This window comes from Cyrtonyx montezumae, unplaced genomic scaffold (genome assembly GCF_038088225.1).
Source record: "Cyrtonyx montezumae isolate F1298 unplaced genomic scaffold, pur_monq_1.0 scaffold_34, whole genome shotgun sequence".
In the NCBI taxonomy this organism is placed as follows: domain Eukaryota; kingdom Metazoa; phylum Chordata; class Aves; order Galliformes; family Odontophoridae; genus Cyrtonyx; species Cyrtonyx montezumae.
The window spans coordinates 4899530-4917560 of NW_027072039.1; the positions used below are offsets into that span (position 1 = coordinate 4899530).

Sequence of the window (18031 nt, forward strand, 5' to 3'; positions counted from 1 at the left end):
GCACGTGAATTAATTTAGCTTGTCAGTATGCTTTGGTTGGGTCATTTGGTGAAGCTCCCCATCTCTTATGGAGCTCATTCTGCACATCTCTGTGTTGCAGTACACCATGTGCACAGCTCACAGTGAGATGCAGCAGTCTGGTCTCTGACACAGAACCAGACACTTGCTAATGTGCCACACAAGGCACACCGTCGGGGAAAGTGGAGGAAGGTCACTGGTGACAGGATAGGGAGATGGCACATGACTTTTCCTCTGGTTTTAGCTGGTAGAACTGTTGAATGTGGGAAAAAATGCAGTGCAGTTTACAGAGTTTTGCTGTTTTCTCTGAAGAGAGCAGAGCTTGGAGCTTGCTAAAGGAATTTCAGGGTGGCCAAGAATTTTTTGTCTACATTTCTGAGTTATGGATTATCCCGTGCTAGTCTGCTGGGATGATTGTTTTACTGTTGCTGATATTTCTGCATGCTTATGAAGTCATGTTGGCATATCCTGGAGTTTTTCAGCTTTTTTCTCACTGCTTTTAAGTATATATGAAGTGAAGAGAACTTTGAAGGACCTGGGCATGTTTAGATTGTTTAGCCTGGGGAAAAGAAGACTCTGGGGAGGCATTATTGCAACCTTCGAGTGCCTGAAGGGATACAGGCAGGAAAGAGATTGACTTCATACATAGTCTGATAATTGGACAAGGGGGGATGGCTTTAAACTTAAAGAGGGGATTTTTAGGTCAGGTGTTAGGAAGAAATTCTTTGCTCGGAGGGCAGTGAGGCCCTGGCACAGCTTCCCAGAGATGCTGTGGGTGCCCCATCCCTGGAGGTGCTCCAGGCCAGGTTGGATGGGGTCCTGTTTTAACCTGCTGGGTGGCAACCAGCCTGGCTGAAGGAGGCTGTTAGAACTGAATGATCTTTAAGATCTCTTCCAGCCTAAGTCATTCTGTGATTCTGTAATAAGTTCAAAAAGTCACTGTGAATTTCTGAATAATTCTAAGGAATAGAATTGCATTGATGTGAATGAATCTGCACATCTGCTATTCTAAGTGCTAGTGTCAGATGTGGTAAAGGCTTCACATAAAATAACAAGGACTCAAAAGAGGTAATAACTTTTTTTTAGGCAGGAGATCTAATGCCTTAAACATGCAAAAGAAAGCTCAATTTTTTTTGCAGTAGTTCCCAGCAGTCACTATTGTAAAGGCAAAAATAACAGTGCGGTATCTTCTCTTTTCTTAGGACCATGAAATTGAAATGAAATTTCTGCCTTTCATTTTTACTTAATGTGCCAGAGACTGATCTATGGTTGTTCTTTTGTTAGCTGAGTGAAATTACTGAAGAGGGAAACAACAACTCGATCAGTCCATAGTAGGTAAGAAAGAATTAATGTTTGCATTGTAAAATCATTCTCCCTCTCCTTTATTTTTCTTTTTTCTTTAAGAGGAAAACTGAAAGACAGAGGGCTGGAAGTGTTATGTTATTACTGGGGATTCCATCTGTATGAAATGGAGAAGTCACAAGCCCTCCATAGACTAAGGCAGTTGGTGAAGTATTGAGTTAGGTAGTATAAAAAAAAACCTGTTGGTGTAAAGATATGGATCTATCTGTTGGATATGATGACCCTGTAGAGTACAGGGAGCAGCATTACCTGCCTCTTCCCTAGGTACTTTTCTGGAAACTGCTTGGCATAACAGGTAAGACTGGCAGAGCTTCCCCATGAGGTAGGCCCTGCTATTACCATTACGTTAACAAGTGGTGCAGTGAATCAGGAGATAGGTAGGTGATCATTACAGCCCTTCCCTGGACCACGTTTCTTTGGGGTTTTTTTTTGTCCTGGAAGGTTGCCATGGAAGAGCCATGCTTTTATCTGTGTGTTGAACAAGCTTACAGACAAGGGTTTGTTTGGCAAAGGAGGCTGCTGGAGATGAGTGGTACCAGACGAGGCTCTTTGGATGGCAAGTCTGAGGATGCCATGTGGAATGTGGAATGTCTCTGGAGTGACATCTGAAAGTGGAAACCCATGTATCAGATCTTTGTCTAATCTTGCCTTTCTGAAACTTGCTTCAGTTTTTTATTTTCCTTGACTTTCCTAGCCATCTGGGGTCAATAAGTACTTAAAACTGCCCTCTTTACAACCACAAGTTAGGCTTTTATTTGCTAGAGATGGACAGGGACAGTAACCTTGTTCAGCTGAGCCAAATACAGTAGCTTTGAGATCATGCTGAATTAGCATCTCCCAAGTCACCTAATCCAGAAACTTGAAGTCTGTGGAGAGAGGCAGAGGTACAAAAGGATGCTGTGATAGGTACCGAGGCTGAACAACTGTAACAGGGTCAAAAATCTGATGTGAACTGACAGAGGAGGCAGACCCAAACTCTGAGAACACAGTAAGCATTTTTTGAAGGTCTTTGGAAAAATAGGGTGATGATTTTTCTCACTGCAGTGGATATTTCACAATTCCATCAGTGCTTCTGTGTTTCTCCTAACTACTTGAAGTAACGACAGAACTACATTGCTTCTATTTTCTGCTTTCTCAGACAGGTGATCCAGAAATTATGATGTTTAATTGTGATGTGTTTGAGCCATATTTCTTTTGATGAGAAGATGCTCTTGGTCCATGTGTTAGATAGGTGCTGCTCTTTCAAGTGTCAGCTGATTATTCCAAAGTTAGCCCAAGAAAACAGTATGTTACTATAGGGGACTTCCCTAAGTGTTGTATTTATGTTGAAACGCTATTTGTTGGAGTTAACTTTCACAGATTGAATGTCTTTCCCCACTTGGTAGTTCTCTTAGTGGTATCAGTAAAGACAGCAGCACCTATCCAGAGAAGAGAACACAGTGCTGCATGTGGCGCTTCCAATTCCAGTGTTTGGGAGTGAAATGTGGGAAACTGTTTGCCAGATTTGGGGATTTTTTTTAGTGCTGTAGGCAGTACGCCATCAAAACTTCATTAGTATGAAGCCATTCCTTTGCTTTTGTGTTTCAGACTTCCTTTTTAGCTGAGATTAAATTTTTGCTGTAATGCTCCTGAGTGGAGTTTGTTGGGAGATCCTGTTGCCTTTATTTGCAGCTCTTGAAAAACACGAGGCTGCACCCAGAGCTCACACGGGTATTAAGTTAGGAGCTACCTTTGTTTGCTGTGAAAGCAGAGTCCCCTTTGCGTTTTGTTACTGCTGAAGGAGCTGGGGTGGGTTGGGGGCAGGGGGAGAGTCCTTTGTACAATCTGGCTGGCTTTCAGCAGGAATGCTTTTTAGGAGCATTTGGCAGTCGTGCTCATTGCCCCATACCTTATGCTCAGGAGGCTGAGTAGCACCAGTACATTGCAGAAGTAATACTGACCCCATTCTTCATGTCCCCTGTCCCCTTCTGTCTGCCCACTCCTACCCATCTATAGGCTGGGCAGAGACAAAGAAGCAGCCAATCTGATGGCATGGATAGCATTCAAGATATTGTAGGTGAATTCTGTTTTGCTTTAATCTTTTGCATCCTGCCTTTTTTTTTTCTTAATTGTGCCAGTGGGGGCACCTTTTGCCATGCAACATGTCTGCAAAAGTCCTTTCCCTGCCTCGATGGAGGGATCAGTGCAGTGCAAGCAGTGAAAATGCAGCCAGGTGACACAAAATGGTCATGCCCAAGTATTTTTCACTAATCCTGTGTTTTCAGTTTCCTGGAGAGATGGTGAAAAGTGACTGCTGACATATTTTTCTTTCATCTGTGTTAAAGTACTAGGGGCCTATTACAAGATTAGGCTTGCTCTTTTCTTGGTGTACTACCTGGAGCTAGCTAAACAGATTTAAGATTTTTTTTTCTTTTTCTCTTCTGTTCTGTGATGATCCCAAATAAAAATAATTGTATCTCCTTTTTATATGTGGCATACAGAATTCTGAGCGTACATCTGTTTTTGTTCAAGATAGTTCTTGCTAAAGTCTGCATCATATGCAGTGTATTTTGTTCTCTTCTTCAGTACAGCAGAGTGACAACATTTCAGGAATGAGAAAGGAGAGTATATTCAAAAAGGAACAAACTGTGAGCTGCTGTAAGGCACTGCAGGGTCATTGCTACTCTTTAGCATGCTTTCAGAAAGGTGGAAACAGAGGTCTCATGAGGTGTTATTTGAGTTATACCGGTGACAGTATATTGCAGCTGATGACCTTGAGGCTGGTGACAGAAGTCACTCTCCTCTTGGTCAAATAGCACAACTTCCCTAAGTCAGAATGGCAGCAGTTTCAAGTTGTCATTGTAGGAGTGTTTCCTTCATCTGTCTTGAACAGTGGAAAAATCAGTGAATTTCAGAAAATAGCCCAGAACTCTGTCTTGGAAATAGGAAGCCTGGAAGATCTACAGTGTGATTCTTTGATTTCCAGTGAAGGTTTTCTTGCAGGAATGCTAAATCTCCATTTTCTGCTCTCTGCATGGGCATAGTAGTAAAAATTTGGAGCAAGGAGTGGAAAGAATGAAAGGCTGCTCGCAAGAGGTGAGTAAGATGGAATAGGGGTCACTGGAAAGCTATATAAAGATGGGAAAAATGATCCTAGAGCTTGGAAGACGAGCCAGGCAGCTACAAGTGATGTCAGGCATGCTTGGATGTGTTGAAATGTGAAGCAGGCATTTGAAGATAATGCTTTTTGAGAAGGAGGAGTAATTTCCAGAGTGGTGTGTGAAGGCTGAGTTTGGACACGCGGGCACACAAAAAGACAAAATTAACTCAGAAGAGCATGTGGAGCACAGCTTACCTGCTCCTTCCTGGCTATGTAAGTATGGGCTGGCTTTGAGAAAATGTACCAAAGACCAGGAAAGCTGCTAGCTTAGGCTGTGTGCTTGCACCATGATCTGAGTTTGGAAAAAAAAAACCAGCAGTTAGATCAGGGGTCATTTTAGGTGTATTTAATGAATGCTGAGTACACTTGCGGGGGTGGTTTTCCACTGTGACTTACAGAGTAGGAAGTGGTAGATGCTATGAGCAATAGGTCTTTCTCCAAAATCCTTTCTGGTGGCTAGTCTGTGGGCTGAATTGTGTACGTCTTGCATAATTGTGGAAAAAAATTAATAGCTGCAGTAACTTAAGTCTGGAATTTTTAAGTGGGCTTGCTTTTGCAGCCATTTGCAGTTTTCTGTCTTTTTGTTTGGTTTCCTTTGCACATAGGAATAGAAACATATGCCGAAGCTGATCTAAGCCTTGATAAACATGATAGCTAGGGAAATACCTTGTTTTGTTGTACCACCTGATCAGCCTTTACACATCAATTCAATATATTCACCCACAGTATGTGTCTGCCAAAAGGAGTAAGTATGGTTGAAATTCGCCTACAGTAAGTTTGTCATAATCCTTAAGCTGAAGGACATTTGTGGTCACTGAAATATAAGACAACAGCAATTGAGAACCTGAGGATAATCTTCTGTGAGGTCTTCTTGTCCTTCCTTTCAGTGAGGAAAATACATTACTATGACTCTAGCACTCTCAAGTGACCATCTTTCCTTTGAAATACGTGCAGAGTCGGCACGTTAGTCTTCTTGCTGCATGATGTTTCTGTGACTTCTAGTTTGTGTGGTCAAGTGAATTGTTTTGCTTTTCTGAGTGAAATGAAGTGGTGCCCTTTGAAACTCCTCCTGTGAGTCTATTGTAAGAAGCAAGTTGGGTTGTGCAAACTCCCAGGCTAGATTTGCAGCAGCTGAGGGGCTTGGGTGTTAACTGGCTACCCAATTGTCATGGTATTCTCAACCATATTTTTTCTTCTTGCCAGGAGCAAATAACAGCATGACTAGGATCTGAGGAAGCATCTCTCTATTCCTACCAGAAGCTTGTGGCTGCAAAGGAGGGGTGCAAGGACAACAGGAACGTTTTGAGCTAAAATGGATATCCCCACCAATTTGGTGCCATCCTCCATGATGTCACAGCCTGAGATGATTGAGGTGAGGAGATCACAGTGAAACTCAGGCAGTTGAGCTTCCTGAACCTCTATTTTTATTTCTCCAATGAATCCCTGCTTTTTTTTTTCTCTTTCAGTTTTGAGTCATGGAGGGAATTTTCTCTGAAACGTTCTGTTAAAGACACTCAACATTTGCTAAGAATGTTTTTAAACTTTGAGGCATGACACTGTGTTACACTGCTATTTGTAGAAGAAAAGATATGGTATATTATGATCTTTACTGTTTCCACATAGGCATTCCCTGCAGTGTGGTTCGATTTTACTGTGCATAATGAATACAGAGTAGAAGAAGTTCACAATGGGGTTCAGTTGGAATAAAACCATGGGAAATGTCAGGTTCAGGCCTCTTATCAGGAGAGCTAAGGTTTTAAGCCAAAAGCAGCAATAAAATTAATAATACACTTAACAATTACTAACAATTACTAATCTTAGTTTCATGAGTCAAAGTGCGTGTTTAAGATTTGATATTTATAAATACCTAAGTGATTTCTTCAGCTCCATGTACTGAACACCACGTACTTGTGCCTGCTAGTGAAGTAAATACTACAAACAGAAAAGGAGATGTTAGTGCCTCTGAAGGTTTCATCTCAGAAAGTCCCTTTAACTTCAGACCCAGGTGTCTATTGGAACTTAAAACTTTTAAGGATGTATACTTGGCTGAACATCACACCACTGCTGGTTAAGTTAGATGATACCATCAGAAAATTGGCAATCTAACATTTTTATTTTAATTTATTTTTTCTTTTTTTTTTTCCTTTTGCTAAAGATCCTTTGACTTGGGAGAACTGATTCTCTTAGCACTGAGCACTGAGGAATGCAGCAGTCTACAGGGATCCCTGGACCTCTGTGAAGCTGCAAAATTTTACTAATGGGTGGTGGAGCTGAATCCATCATCCTTTTTTAAGGAGGCTTATTTGTGCTCCTCCTGGATTTCAGATGAAGAACTAGTATGTTTTAAAACTTCTTTAGTGGCTTTTCAAATCTGTGTTAGGGTCAGAGAAGGATTTTATCTGCTTCCTTGAAGAGAAAATAAGGTCAACTTTGGTGTAAGAACAAGTGGGAGGAAAGGCTATCAGTTGTAAAGGGTCTGATTGAAAATGGCCTTCAAATTCTGTTGCATTTACCATAAACACACACTTTGGCAGTGTGTGCAGGGACTTTCTGCTGAGTGTAACCTGCACAGGACTTGGATTTCTAGACCAAAGACGAGAGCCAAATAGATTATACTAGACATTGGCTGGTATCACACATGGGTTTAGTGGGAAATATTGATAATAGGTGGGCAGTTGGACTGGATGATCTTAAGAGATCTTTTCCAGCCTTGGTGATTGTATGATTCAGTGGCTTTCCATTCCACATCCAGGTTTCAGAGACCACAATTCCATAGGATTTGACCTGAGAGCAAAAATAAAATAGCAACAGGAAACAAAATAAAGATTTTTCTTCCTGTTGCAAAGATATCTTGCTGTGGTTGTAAAATACTATTCTCTGAGCCTCATATTGTAAAAGCAGATTCCAGTTTCAGAGATGATATCCACAAGGGAAGATCTAAGTGCATGTGTGAACTCCCCACAGATTTCAGTAAGCCAGGGTGGATATGTTGGTTACAGGGCTATAACTTATGTATAGGAGGAATGTCTCCAAAAAAGCAGCCTGGAGACTTGTGTTTCTGAGGATGAGGAGCATCTTTTTTTTTAAACAGAGAAGGGCACTGTAACACATCTAAAGGGGAGGGTCATTAGATGGAATTACTGAAATAAAGCAGTTTCCTAATGAATGGGTTTGCCTTTAGCATTTATGCCAAATGAGCATTAAAATGAGCTTTGATTATCACGTAGAAAAAAATACATTTGTTAGAATACCATTTTTCCTTTTAAAACTGAGTAGATACCACAGGCAGCTGCAGAAGACACCTTTCATTCAGACACTTCAGAAATAAGCATCTATGTACTCATCACAAATACTCCTTTGACTGTCATCAGCCCTTTAACTGCACAAGGACAAGCAAGAATAGGCTGTTACCACATGGGATAATCCCAGAGGCCTCAGCAGTGCTTTTTGTAAACCCAAGCCCACTCTGACAGGTTTTGACTTAGGCTTGGTACCACAGGTGCTTCTGGTGACAACACAACAGGGAAGTTCTTGCTAATTTAATTGAAATTGGTATTTTTCATAAGATTTGTTTTGTGTCAACAAAAAGGCTCAGATTTTGGAAGGGTTTTTTAAAGTTGCCTCTTAACACCACGTGTAACACTGCTACGCTGCTTTCTTACTGCCAATCTGTCAGCACAGGAAGGGATTTTGATGCATCTCTACAAGCTTCTGCTGAAGCAATGCTTGCTTTCCACCATAAGGTCTCTTGATGTCCTCCCACATGCTGATCTCGCTGAAGCTTTGCTCCAACCTTCCCCCTCCCGCATTCACCAGAGATAAGGACTCAATGCATCTTGGCCATGTTTAAATATGAAGGATTGATAGAGTTCCAGGATTGTTTGACTGTCCACAGCTGAAATCTGGAATAGAAAATGGTCCTGAGACAGCACTCCCAATATATCGAAGAAGTCAATTAAAAGAAAAATTGGCATATTTAACTTCTTTTTGATGAACTTTTATTTGTAAGGCTGAACCTATTGATTTCAAATGAGACACAAGCTGTTCTTTTCCTTAAGAGAAACAACAAAATTACAAAACTTAGTGTTTTTTTTTTGTTTGTTTGTTTTTGTTTTAAGTTTCAGGATGTTTTTTTTTGCAAATCTGACAGCTTCATCCTTCAGCTTTGTACATGCTAAAAAAAGATAACAGAAACCTGATTGGCCTGATAATGAAGTAAATCAGAAAGTTAAAGCAGCCTGCAGGAAATATTTAGCATCCCTGGGGGCTCTGCATTTTGCAAAGAGGAAACGTAACAAGTGGTGATCTAAACAGAGCAATTTACTCTGCAGAGTGATTAGTATCTTCTCTTCTTGTGAATGGAATGAGATGAAATCTGCTGTGAAAGCTTTGAAGAAGAAGTGATATGAGCCTTACTTGTTTAATGAACTGAGGACTTACAACAGTGCTTCAGAAATGCTTAAAACAAGAAAACAACAAAATTCATCACTCCCTCTTTGCTTTTGCCAGCAGTGGATCCTACCAGCCAAACACTAGAAGTAAATGAATACATTTAAATAACTGCCTTGCAGCTGTTCCAAATAGAAACCCATAGCAGATTCCATTATAGTGTCCTTTCATGGCTGTGTGGTCACCAGAGCCAGAAAAACACTTCTTCCACTCGGTGCCATTGAATACTTCTTTATTTTCCCTTCCCTTTGTTGAAATTAGGGTTGAAGAGATTTAAGCTATCCATGCCCACAGAGTGGTTATTCTCAGCAGCTTTTTCCTCTTTACAGGGGTGCTGGAGAACAGGCTCCTGTGTGGTGGCACAGCTGTTGTCACCCATTTCTCCAGGAAAACCCAACACATTTCATATTTTATATTTGCTGCCCAAATTTCTGCAGTCAGTACAAGGCACTGCATTTTTCTTCACTTCAGAGCAAGTAAACAGATTAACCTCCATGCCAAAACAGATTTTTTGGGGTGGTAATTGAGAGAACAAAAAGGAAATGGTCAGACAGGAAGAAGTGAACAGATTGTGATTAGAGGTATGTCTACCCAAGGACAGGCAGACACCATGGAGAAAAATTTAAATAAAGGTATGCACTTTTTTGCCTCTTTTTCATAATACTAGATGAAATAATCTGGTGTTTAAAGTACAATTCTAATTTGTTCAGAATGGAGCAACATTGCTGTAAAGCCAGCTTCGTAGTACAGTACAGACATGTTACTTATAGGTAGTACATTCCTGCCTGAGTGATAAAGATTTTTCTGTATTGTTTATACATTTCACTAGAGTGCATGAAAGCAAAAGAAACCCAAACGATTCAATATATATTTCAAGAAAAAAAAATATTTGCAGCAGTAAACACAGGACAATCTTTTTATTACAAAATCTTTGTTTCCAGCCCACATTGAAATCTGCAGGTGTCGTTACCATAATTCTGAATAAGCATTTTGCTTGTAGGCTAAACTCTCCCAAGTGCTTGCATTACTGGTTTGCTCTGTGAGGAGTGATAGTAGGTGTGCCCTGGAGATGCTTCCAGGATTTTTTTTTTCAGCATAAAAGACCAGTCTTTCAGCTGCTGGAGCCAAACCTTATCCCAGGCTTGGCTTGAACTGGGCCTGAAGGATGCATGTTGTGATTTGCTGTGCATGGGAACTCAGTTGGGATGTTGGAGGTGTGGGTTTTGTGGAGGCTTGTTCTGTTTGTTCCTCGTTCTGTTTTCCCCCTGGTTTCTTCCGCTTGAAGGTTTCTAAGGCAACACACACAGAGCAAAAGCCCTTTCCTCCTGAGTCTGGGTAAGCCCGTCCTGAGCTCCCGCTGATGCAGGAATAACTGAGCAGGTCTGATGTCAGCTGCAGTGTTCAGGTGGAGGGTCAGGCAGGAGGGCATCAGGGGTGTAAAAGCAAAGAGACAAGCACAAACAAGGAGATGCTACAAAAGAAGGAAAATGAATGCTCACCTGTCTCCGGAGATCTAGGTTCACAGGGAAGGAATTCCACTCCAACAAGAGATCCTTCCTCAGTGGCAGTCAGTCCTTAAATGAGATCTGTGAGGTCACATAAGTGAACTCTGTCCACCTGTGCTCCCAGGGCTGACCAGATCTTCCCTTCAGGTGCTCATTCAGTGGTTCAGGCTGAGAATCAGCAGTTCCCATACAGGGTGGTACACTGAAGAAGCGTGTGAAGTAGCCTATTCTAGTAGATATATTAGTTGGTGGAATATAACCACCTTGCTGTGTTTCCCACAGAGCCAGGACGTGCCAGGCCCGTATCAGGCCGTGCTGAGATCCCTCTGACGGGGAAGGGACAGCTGGAAAGCCCAAGCAGTCATGAAAGCCCCTCCAGAAGAGAGTGAAACTCAAATAGCTTTGCAAAAATCCATTACATAGTGTGCATGGAACATTCAGTCTCAACAGTCTGCAAGACATGCTCAATTCTGTCTTTCCAATTAGTGTATTTTTTTGCAGTATCTCTGCATTGTAGTGATGGCCTCCCTTTGAGAGGAGCTTGGAAGGCAGCATCCAGGCAGCAGAAAAGCACTGAGTGGTTTGGGAACAGGTAATGAATGCTCATGCCATCCAGCTAATGGAAGGGAGAATGTCGTGATGTGAAACTGTACCCTGAATCGAGTGGCCCTCATTGCCTCCTGAGTTGGAAAATACTCATCAGAACATGTAGGTAGGGCTTGGAAAGGATGCAGCTCATCTGAAAATACTGGGTCTGTGGGAAAGGAACAGTGATGCAGCAGGGCCTGAATTACCTGGTAAGCTGCTGGAGAGATGCTTCATTCTGTCTTCCAATAGATATTTTTTTTCCAGTTAGAAATTTCATTTCCTAAATCTTTTTATGCAGTGAAAGGAATTATGTATGCACGTGAATGCTCCTTTCATGCAGCTGAAGAAAGGCAGAAGTTTGAATGAAGGGAGTTAGCAATCTGGGGGCCTGTTAGAAGAGTGTTTCTTACCATCACTGCTCAGCACTGATGAGAATGCAAGTGTGAATAGCACAGCTCCTGATTTATCTATCCTGAAAAGTTGTACTGTTGAGTCTGGATATTTCAGACTGGCTAGGAGGGAAATAATTTTTAGCTTTTGCTGGACTTCCAGTTCTTTCCTGTTCTGGTTTTATTTTTGTAGTCCTCAGAAGCTATTTTGGACCTTGATTTTGTACTAATCACAGTGAATAAGCAGTAAGGAAAGTCAACACCCTTCTTGGTTTTATACTTGATCTGTGGAGGTTGTTGTAATCATAGCTTCCATCAGGATCCATGTCACTTCTGAATTATACCTTCCAGCAACAAAACTTCTTCTTCTTCCAGTGCTGCTGGGTTCCTTTGGTGCCATGAGTGCTTAGATAGGTTAGGTTACCATTTTCAGGTGCAAGCTGCTGGATACCAAGGACTTCTCAGTTTGATTTGTACTAGCTGCAACATCCGTTAGATCTGAAACTCAGTGGTAGAATCATCTACAAAAGCATTCTTAAGATGTTTGCCACAGCATCTATGTGTTTTATTTTTTTTTTAATCGTGTCATAGCAGAATTGAATCCTTGCAAAGGGATTGATTTTCCCCTACTTTTTCAGCTGTGAGAAATGAAAAATGTTCCTAGAGGAATGAGGAAGAGGTTTGCTGTGACTGAACCACCAAAGTTAACATACAGATTTTATTCGAGTCTATCAAACAATTTATGCCATTCTGGAAAGGATACGTGAAGATCTGTTGTGTTTTGGTGGTAGTGTATTTTGTTTAACAGGTATAAAAACAAGGCATGAGGCTTGCCTATACCTTTATATCCTATAAAAACATAGCATAAGGCTATGATGAATCAGTACCCTTATCTCAAGATTTTCTTGATTTTGGCATGTTGGGTAAATGGCTCCTATAAAATTCTACTTTTATCTTTAAAGGAAATACCTTTGTCTCTTTATTTTCGAACCTCTTGTTCCCTCTGTATTCTGAGCAATAGGTTATGCTTTTCATTGGATAGGGAAGAAATTTTTCTTGCAATTTGAATTTTTTTCCTCATCTGTTACAACTTTACTTTTATAAAGTCCATGACTTAGCAATTGCAGCTTGAGACATTATTCACATACTGATTCAGTTATTCCTAAATGTACTCTTCTGTGCTTATTTTAAAGATATTCTTAATTGATACCCTTTTTGAGGATTTTGAAATTGGCTGTTTCCCCCAAGTTTTTTTGCTCTAGCCTTCCCAGTATATTGGCAAATTTCAAAGTGTTTTGCTAAATTTATAGCATGCTATTGCTTCTCTCTTCACTGCTTGCTGTTTTAAATATAGAGCTGCAAGCCACCTATTGCTATTTTGGAGTACTAACCTACCATTCCAAATTCTGCCTTTCCTCTGAAATGTTTTCTGGATTTCTGGATAACACTGAGAATGATAAATATTATTTTTGGGATCCAAGGGCAACTACCTCAGAATTAAAAACTCATCCTGTATAGAATGAGTCTCCTCTGAGTCTCATAAACTTCAAGGAGACTGCATGCAAGTTGAATGACTTCTGCAAATTTGAGGTCTGAGGCTTTCACTTGGCATATCATTCTATGCAGAACTGTCATCTTCCTCAGGCTTCCTTGCCAGGTAATCAGCTTTTCGTCTTCTCTTTATGTTCTAGTTAAGAAAACAGCAGTATGTCAAGGTTAATTCAGTAAAGGGGAAAGGAGAGAAGCAGACTGCATTTGGAAGGCTTAGGGTTAAAATATTTTAAAGCGTTCTCTTGGATATGGAAACATTTTTGTGGCTTCCAAGTTTTAAAGACTCTGTAAAAGTCAAATCTTAGTATTCTAAGAATGCTCAGCAAGAAATAAATGTGCCCATGTTCTCGGTGGGGGAGTCTTTTGGGGTTTTTCCTTTAGTGAACTAAGGAGCTCTGCAAACTCCCAGATTGCAGGGGTTCATGAACTGATCGTCTGCCCTTCAGGCACCTGGTGCTGACTTCATTAAGCCAGTATCAGTCAGCATATATTGCACCCTGCTCATCCCCAGGTACACAGCCCTCCTCACTTGTCGCTCACCACTGAGCTCCCTTCTCACCTTTCTGCTGCAGGAGGCCAATGCCTTCTCCACCGCAATGCAACAGAAGGTGCCAATGAGCTGCTCACCAAAGTGCATCCCACGGGCAAGACAGTTTCTTGCATTAGTCCAATCCCTTACCTCACTCCTCCAGGGAGTGAAGCAGAAGGATGGATCAAGCACCAAACACTGGAGATGAAGTCACTTTGGCAGTATTCTCACTAGGAGATGAATAGGTACTGGCTGTAGAAGCGGAATGATTTTTATTTATTATTAAGGCGCCAAATTTCCTAGTCTGTGTGCGCTCTGTTGTGGCTGTGACTGGGTCTTGCATTTTTAAGAGACTTAACCCCATGTACTGAGGATTTTCTTGTTCTTTGGCTTAGGACAACTGTGTCTTGAGTATTAAATCAACCTCAGATGGTTAGAGGAGACTTTGATTTCAGCCTGCTGTTGCACCATTTTCCTTTACCTGTCTTATTGGTTTATAATTCAGGTGTTTTCCTGCACAGATGTGTCTTCAGGGTTTAGTTAACATAGGCAATTTGCAGCTCAATTTGTTTTAAACTTCTGCTGAGATATACTAAGTGGATGAGGTAAATCTCAGGGCACTGCACATCTGGCTTACCCAGGCAATGAAACACAGAGTGAAACTTCAGGAAATTAAAATATAAACTTCCCTGCCCCTTTTCCTGCCGGGACAGGAGAGGGGCTGGGTCTGCCTGCTTACACGTGCCATTATAGGATGTTAACACTTTCAGTACTCAGAGGTACGTTATATTTCCTTTTACTTGAGCCTTTGCCTCCCAGACAGCAGCGTCACGCATAAATGGGATGCCTTGGGATCACCATATGTTTGTGACCTGTGAGGTCAGAACTTTCCTATAGGATATCTGCTGGCATCTGAGAAAGCTGATCATCTGGAAGTCCCCTGTCTGAACTTTGGTCAGTGACCTGTTCCTTATTACTCTCACAAATGGGCCCATTTATTACAGCACCTGGAAACTCCACTGGTGGACACAAATCAGCTCCCAGTTCAATTCTCAGAAGCAAGCACCTGCGCAGCCAAGATCCTGATACACTTCTCTTTCCCCTGCGACTGAAAACATTGCTCTTAAAGGAGGATTCCAGGTTTTAGCTGAACACAAACCTTCCTTCAGAATCCCTTACATGAGCAGAGCGTTTTGTTCTTCTATCTTGGAAATGAGAGAAGAAAAATGTCAGTCTCATGCTGTTACTCCACAGTTACTCGGGCACTGTCCTGTTTTCAAACCTAATAAACCTCAGTCTGTGGCATTTTACATACTCTTAAGTGCGCTGCACTTGTTCTGCCCTGGCTTGGCATTTTGTGAATGAGACAAATGCACTGCACTTGTGTGTTCCAGTGACCCTTAACGCTGATTCACATTTCATATGAGGAAAGCAGGGAGGATGTTACAGTATCAGAGCAATGTTTTGAAGTCTAAGCCCATATTCAAAATCAAAGCAATGGAGAAAGGGAAGGGAAGGGAAAGGGAAAGGGAAAGGGAAAGGGAAAGGGAAAGGGAAAGGGAAAGGGAAAGGGAAAGGGAAAGGGAAAGGGAAAGGGAAAGGGAAAGGGAAAGGGAAAGGGAAAGGGAAAGGGAAATCTACCAAGTTTCAAGTTTCTGTATTTAAATTATGTGTTCGGCCAGGTGTTATTTGCCTCTCTCTGCAGGAGCAACAGTGAAGCAAAAATTGTCAACTATGGGCAGCAGCCAGCTGCAGGAAAAATTTAGATCAGTAAACATGTAGACAAAGAGAGAATTTATTCAGGATAACAAACATTCACTAGAGTTTGGAGTCCTGACCTCCTCTGCAATTGAAATTGTAAGACTGCATCCAAATATTCCTAAGGAGGGCAAAAACCAGGCCATTCACATAATTAATGCAGATGTTGGCAAGCTTTTTTAAGGGCCACTAATTCATTCCTATGACTTCCTCCTGCCCTCAAGGCTTCTTATACTTGACTTGTTATTACCACACAGTCCGTATGCAAAGAATTAAAGCCAGATGTCTTGTTGCGAAGTCTCCCTTTGTTAAGTATGGCTTGTGAATCAGTTTTTCTTAGCAGTGTAGAAATCCTATATGAGAGCTTGTTAAAATTCTTTAATAATTAAGACTGAAACGTTTTTAACCTAAAAGTTGATGTATCCTAGATGAGCAATTGGAGTTTTACAGTCAGTGTGCTGAGAAATACTAGTTAGTCTAGTTCTTAATTATCCTGGGTTTGAAAATGATCAATGTTCAGGTTAGAACTGAAATTATTTTTAGAAGAAAACTCCTTGTGTAGCACAGATCTAGCTGGTAAAGCATTTGGGCTATGGGTGGAGAGCTTTCTATATTGGTTTATTGGAACGACCTTAGTTGTGTTGACAAACAGGTGTCAATGAAAGCAAAGAGAAACAGCTTTCAGTAATTCCAAGGAAATCTTTTATCAGATACTACTTCAACTGGAGTGAAATTACTAATTCTGTTTCCTAATTGTGTACAATTTTAGTTTCGGCCTGAAGGTCATGTTACCTAAAGTATTTCCTTCAAAATGGCTGGAGCAGTCCAAAACTTGGGTCTTTTTGTTTGCATGTTATAATGGGAAGAAATTCTTGCATTTTAATGTTGTTGATCTGTTACTTGTTTGGGCGTACTACCTACTTTCTTGCTAAGAGTCCTCTGTTTCTGCACTGAGAAAAATAGAAATGAGTTTCAGTGAGCAGGGTTTTGACAGCAGTAAAACCAGAGTCTCCTGAGTCTCTTCAGACAGAGGCATGAACTTCTTATTGGTTTTCTTTTTATTACCATTTCATCGTCAAGTCCTTTCTGATAAACCACACTAAACAAGAAACCAGTATGTTACTCAGCCTTTTGGGAATTGGACTTTGAGTAATTGATTATAATAGAACAACAAGAAATGTTCCTGATGGGGATCTAAGTGAATCAAAACCTTCTGGGAAGCACAGCAACTTTTCTTCCTCTTTAAGGAGCTCATCATATATCACAGCTACGGCCAAACAATAGTTTTATGCACTGATAACATAAACAAAGTGTTCTGTAACAGAGTTAACTTCTTTTAATTACGAATTGCATGCCTGTCTCCCTAAGTGAGTTTTTCAGCAGGTCTGCCTGGACAGAAGCTCTTACGTGTTATTATGTAATTTACAGCTATGTCAGAAGTCACGCTCGTTCCCAGAGCAGATGGAAGCGTTTCTGGTTGTTTCTAATCTGGTTGCAGTTATTAGACTCCTCAGAGCAATTGTTTGTGATTTGTGGAATGCTGTTTGTTCTGAAAAAGTAAATTTGTTCTGAAGCATGTTCCCTTTCTGCCTCCAGTGCCTCTCCCTGCTCTCTGTGCATGCCTTGTCCGTGGAGGCAGTCATATGTTTTCAGTTCTGATGTCGTTCTTTTTCTCTCTCTTTCCCCGCCCCCCCCTCTTCTTCCAGTCCACAGCCATGAGTGAACCACAGTGCTACTACAATGAAACCATTGCCTTCTTTTATAACCGGAGTGGAAAATATCTAGCCACTGAATGGAACACTGTCAGCAAGCTCGTAATGGGCTTGGGGATTACCGTCTGCATCTTCATCATGCTGGCCAACCTCTTGGTTATGGTGGCTATTTATGTCAACCGCCGATTCCACTTTCCTATTTATTACTTAATGGCCAACTTAGCTGCTGCGGACTTTTTTGCAGGGCTGGCCTACTTCTACTTAATGTTTAACACAGGACCTAATACTAGAAGACTGACTGTAAGCACCTGGCTTCTCCGTCAGGGTCTCATTGACACTAGCCTGACAGCCTCTGTGGCCAATCTGTTGGCCATTGCTATCGAGCGGCACATTACAGTCTTTCGCATGCAGCTCCATACTCGGATGAGCAACCGGCGAGTGGTGGTGGTAATTGTTGTTATCTGGACTATGGCCATCGTAATGGGCGCCATACCAAGTGTCGGATGGAACTGCATTTGTGATATCACTCACTGCTCCAACATGGCACCGCTCTATAGTGACTCCTACCTGGTCTTCTGGGCTATTTTCAACCTGGTCACTTTTGTGGTCATGGTGGTCCTATACGCTCATATCTTTGGGTATGTCCGCCAAAGGACTATGAGAATGTCCAGACACAGTTCTGGACCTCGCAGGAATCGGGACACCATGATGAGCCTCCTCAAGACTGTGGTCATTGTGCTTGGTAAGTGTTTTACTTCATCCCCTCTACTTTCCCTCTCTGTTTCTTATCAGGTGATTGCAGTAATGCATGTCCAGCTTCTGGGAGGCCAGCATCATTTGGAAGAAAAAGCAGGGGCAATAAGAAGCCCTGGCATTTATCACTGTGTTGATATTATCAAGCTTATTTATGGAAAGGGATATCAGAGTTGTGATCACCCATCCGTTTAACATGAACCTGATGAAAATAACAGGACATTGATACATAAGGGCTTTTTGGAGCACTGCAAGTTTAAAAACTATTATAGCAGCCT

General features: G+C 41.4%; 1 protein-coding gene across 3 annotated transcripts in view; it reads left to right on the forward strand.

The window, feature by feature from the left end:
- Positions 1-18031, forward strand: part of LPAR1 (lysophosphatidic acid receptor 1) — a 64299-nt gene that overhangs the window by 17454 nt on the left and 28814 nt on the right. For all 3 annotated transcript variants that reach the window (XM_065745257.1, XM_065745258.1, XM_065745260.1), the window contains exons 2-3: positions 5723-5891; positions 16995-17742. In XM_065745257.1, coding sequence (XP_065601329.1) covers positions 5832-5891; positions 16995-17742 — 808 coding nt within the window. In that variant the 5' untranslated portion in view covers positions 5723-5831. The remainder of the gene's footprint in view (positions 1-5722; positions 5892-16994; positions 17743-18031) is intronic.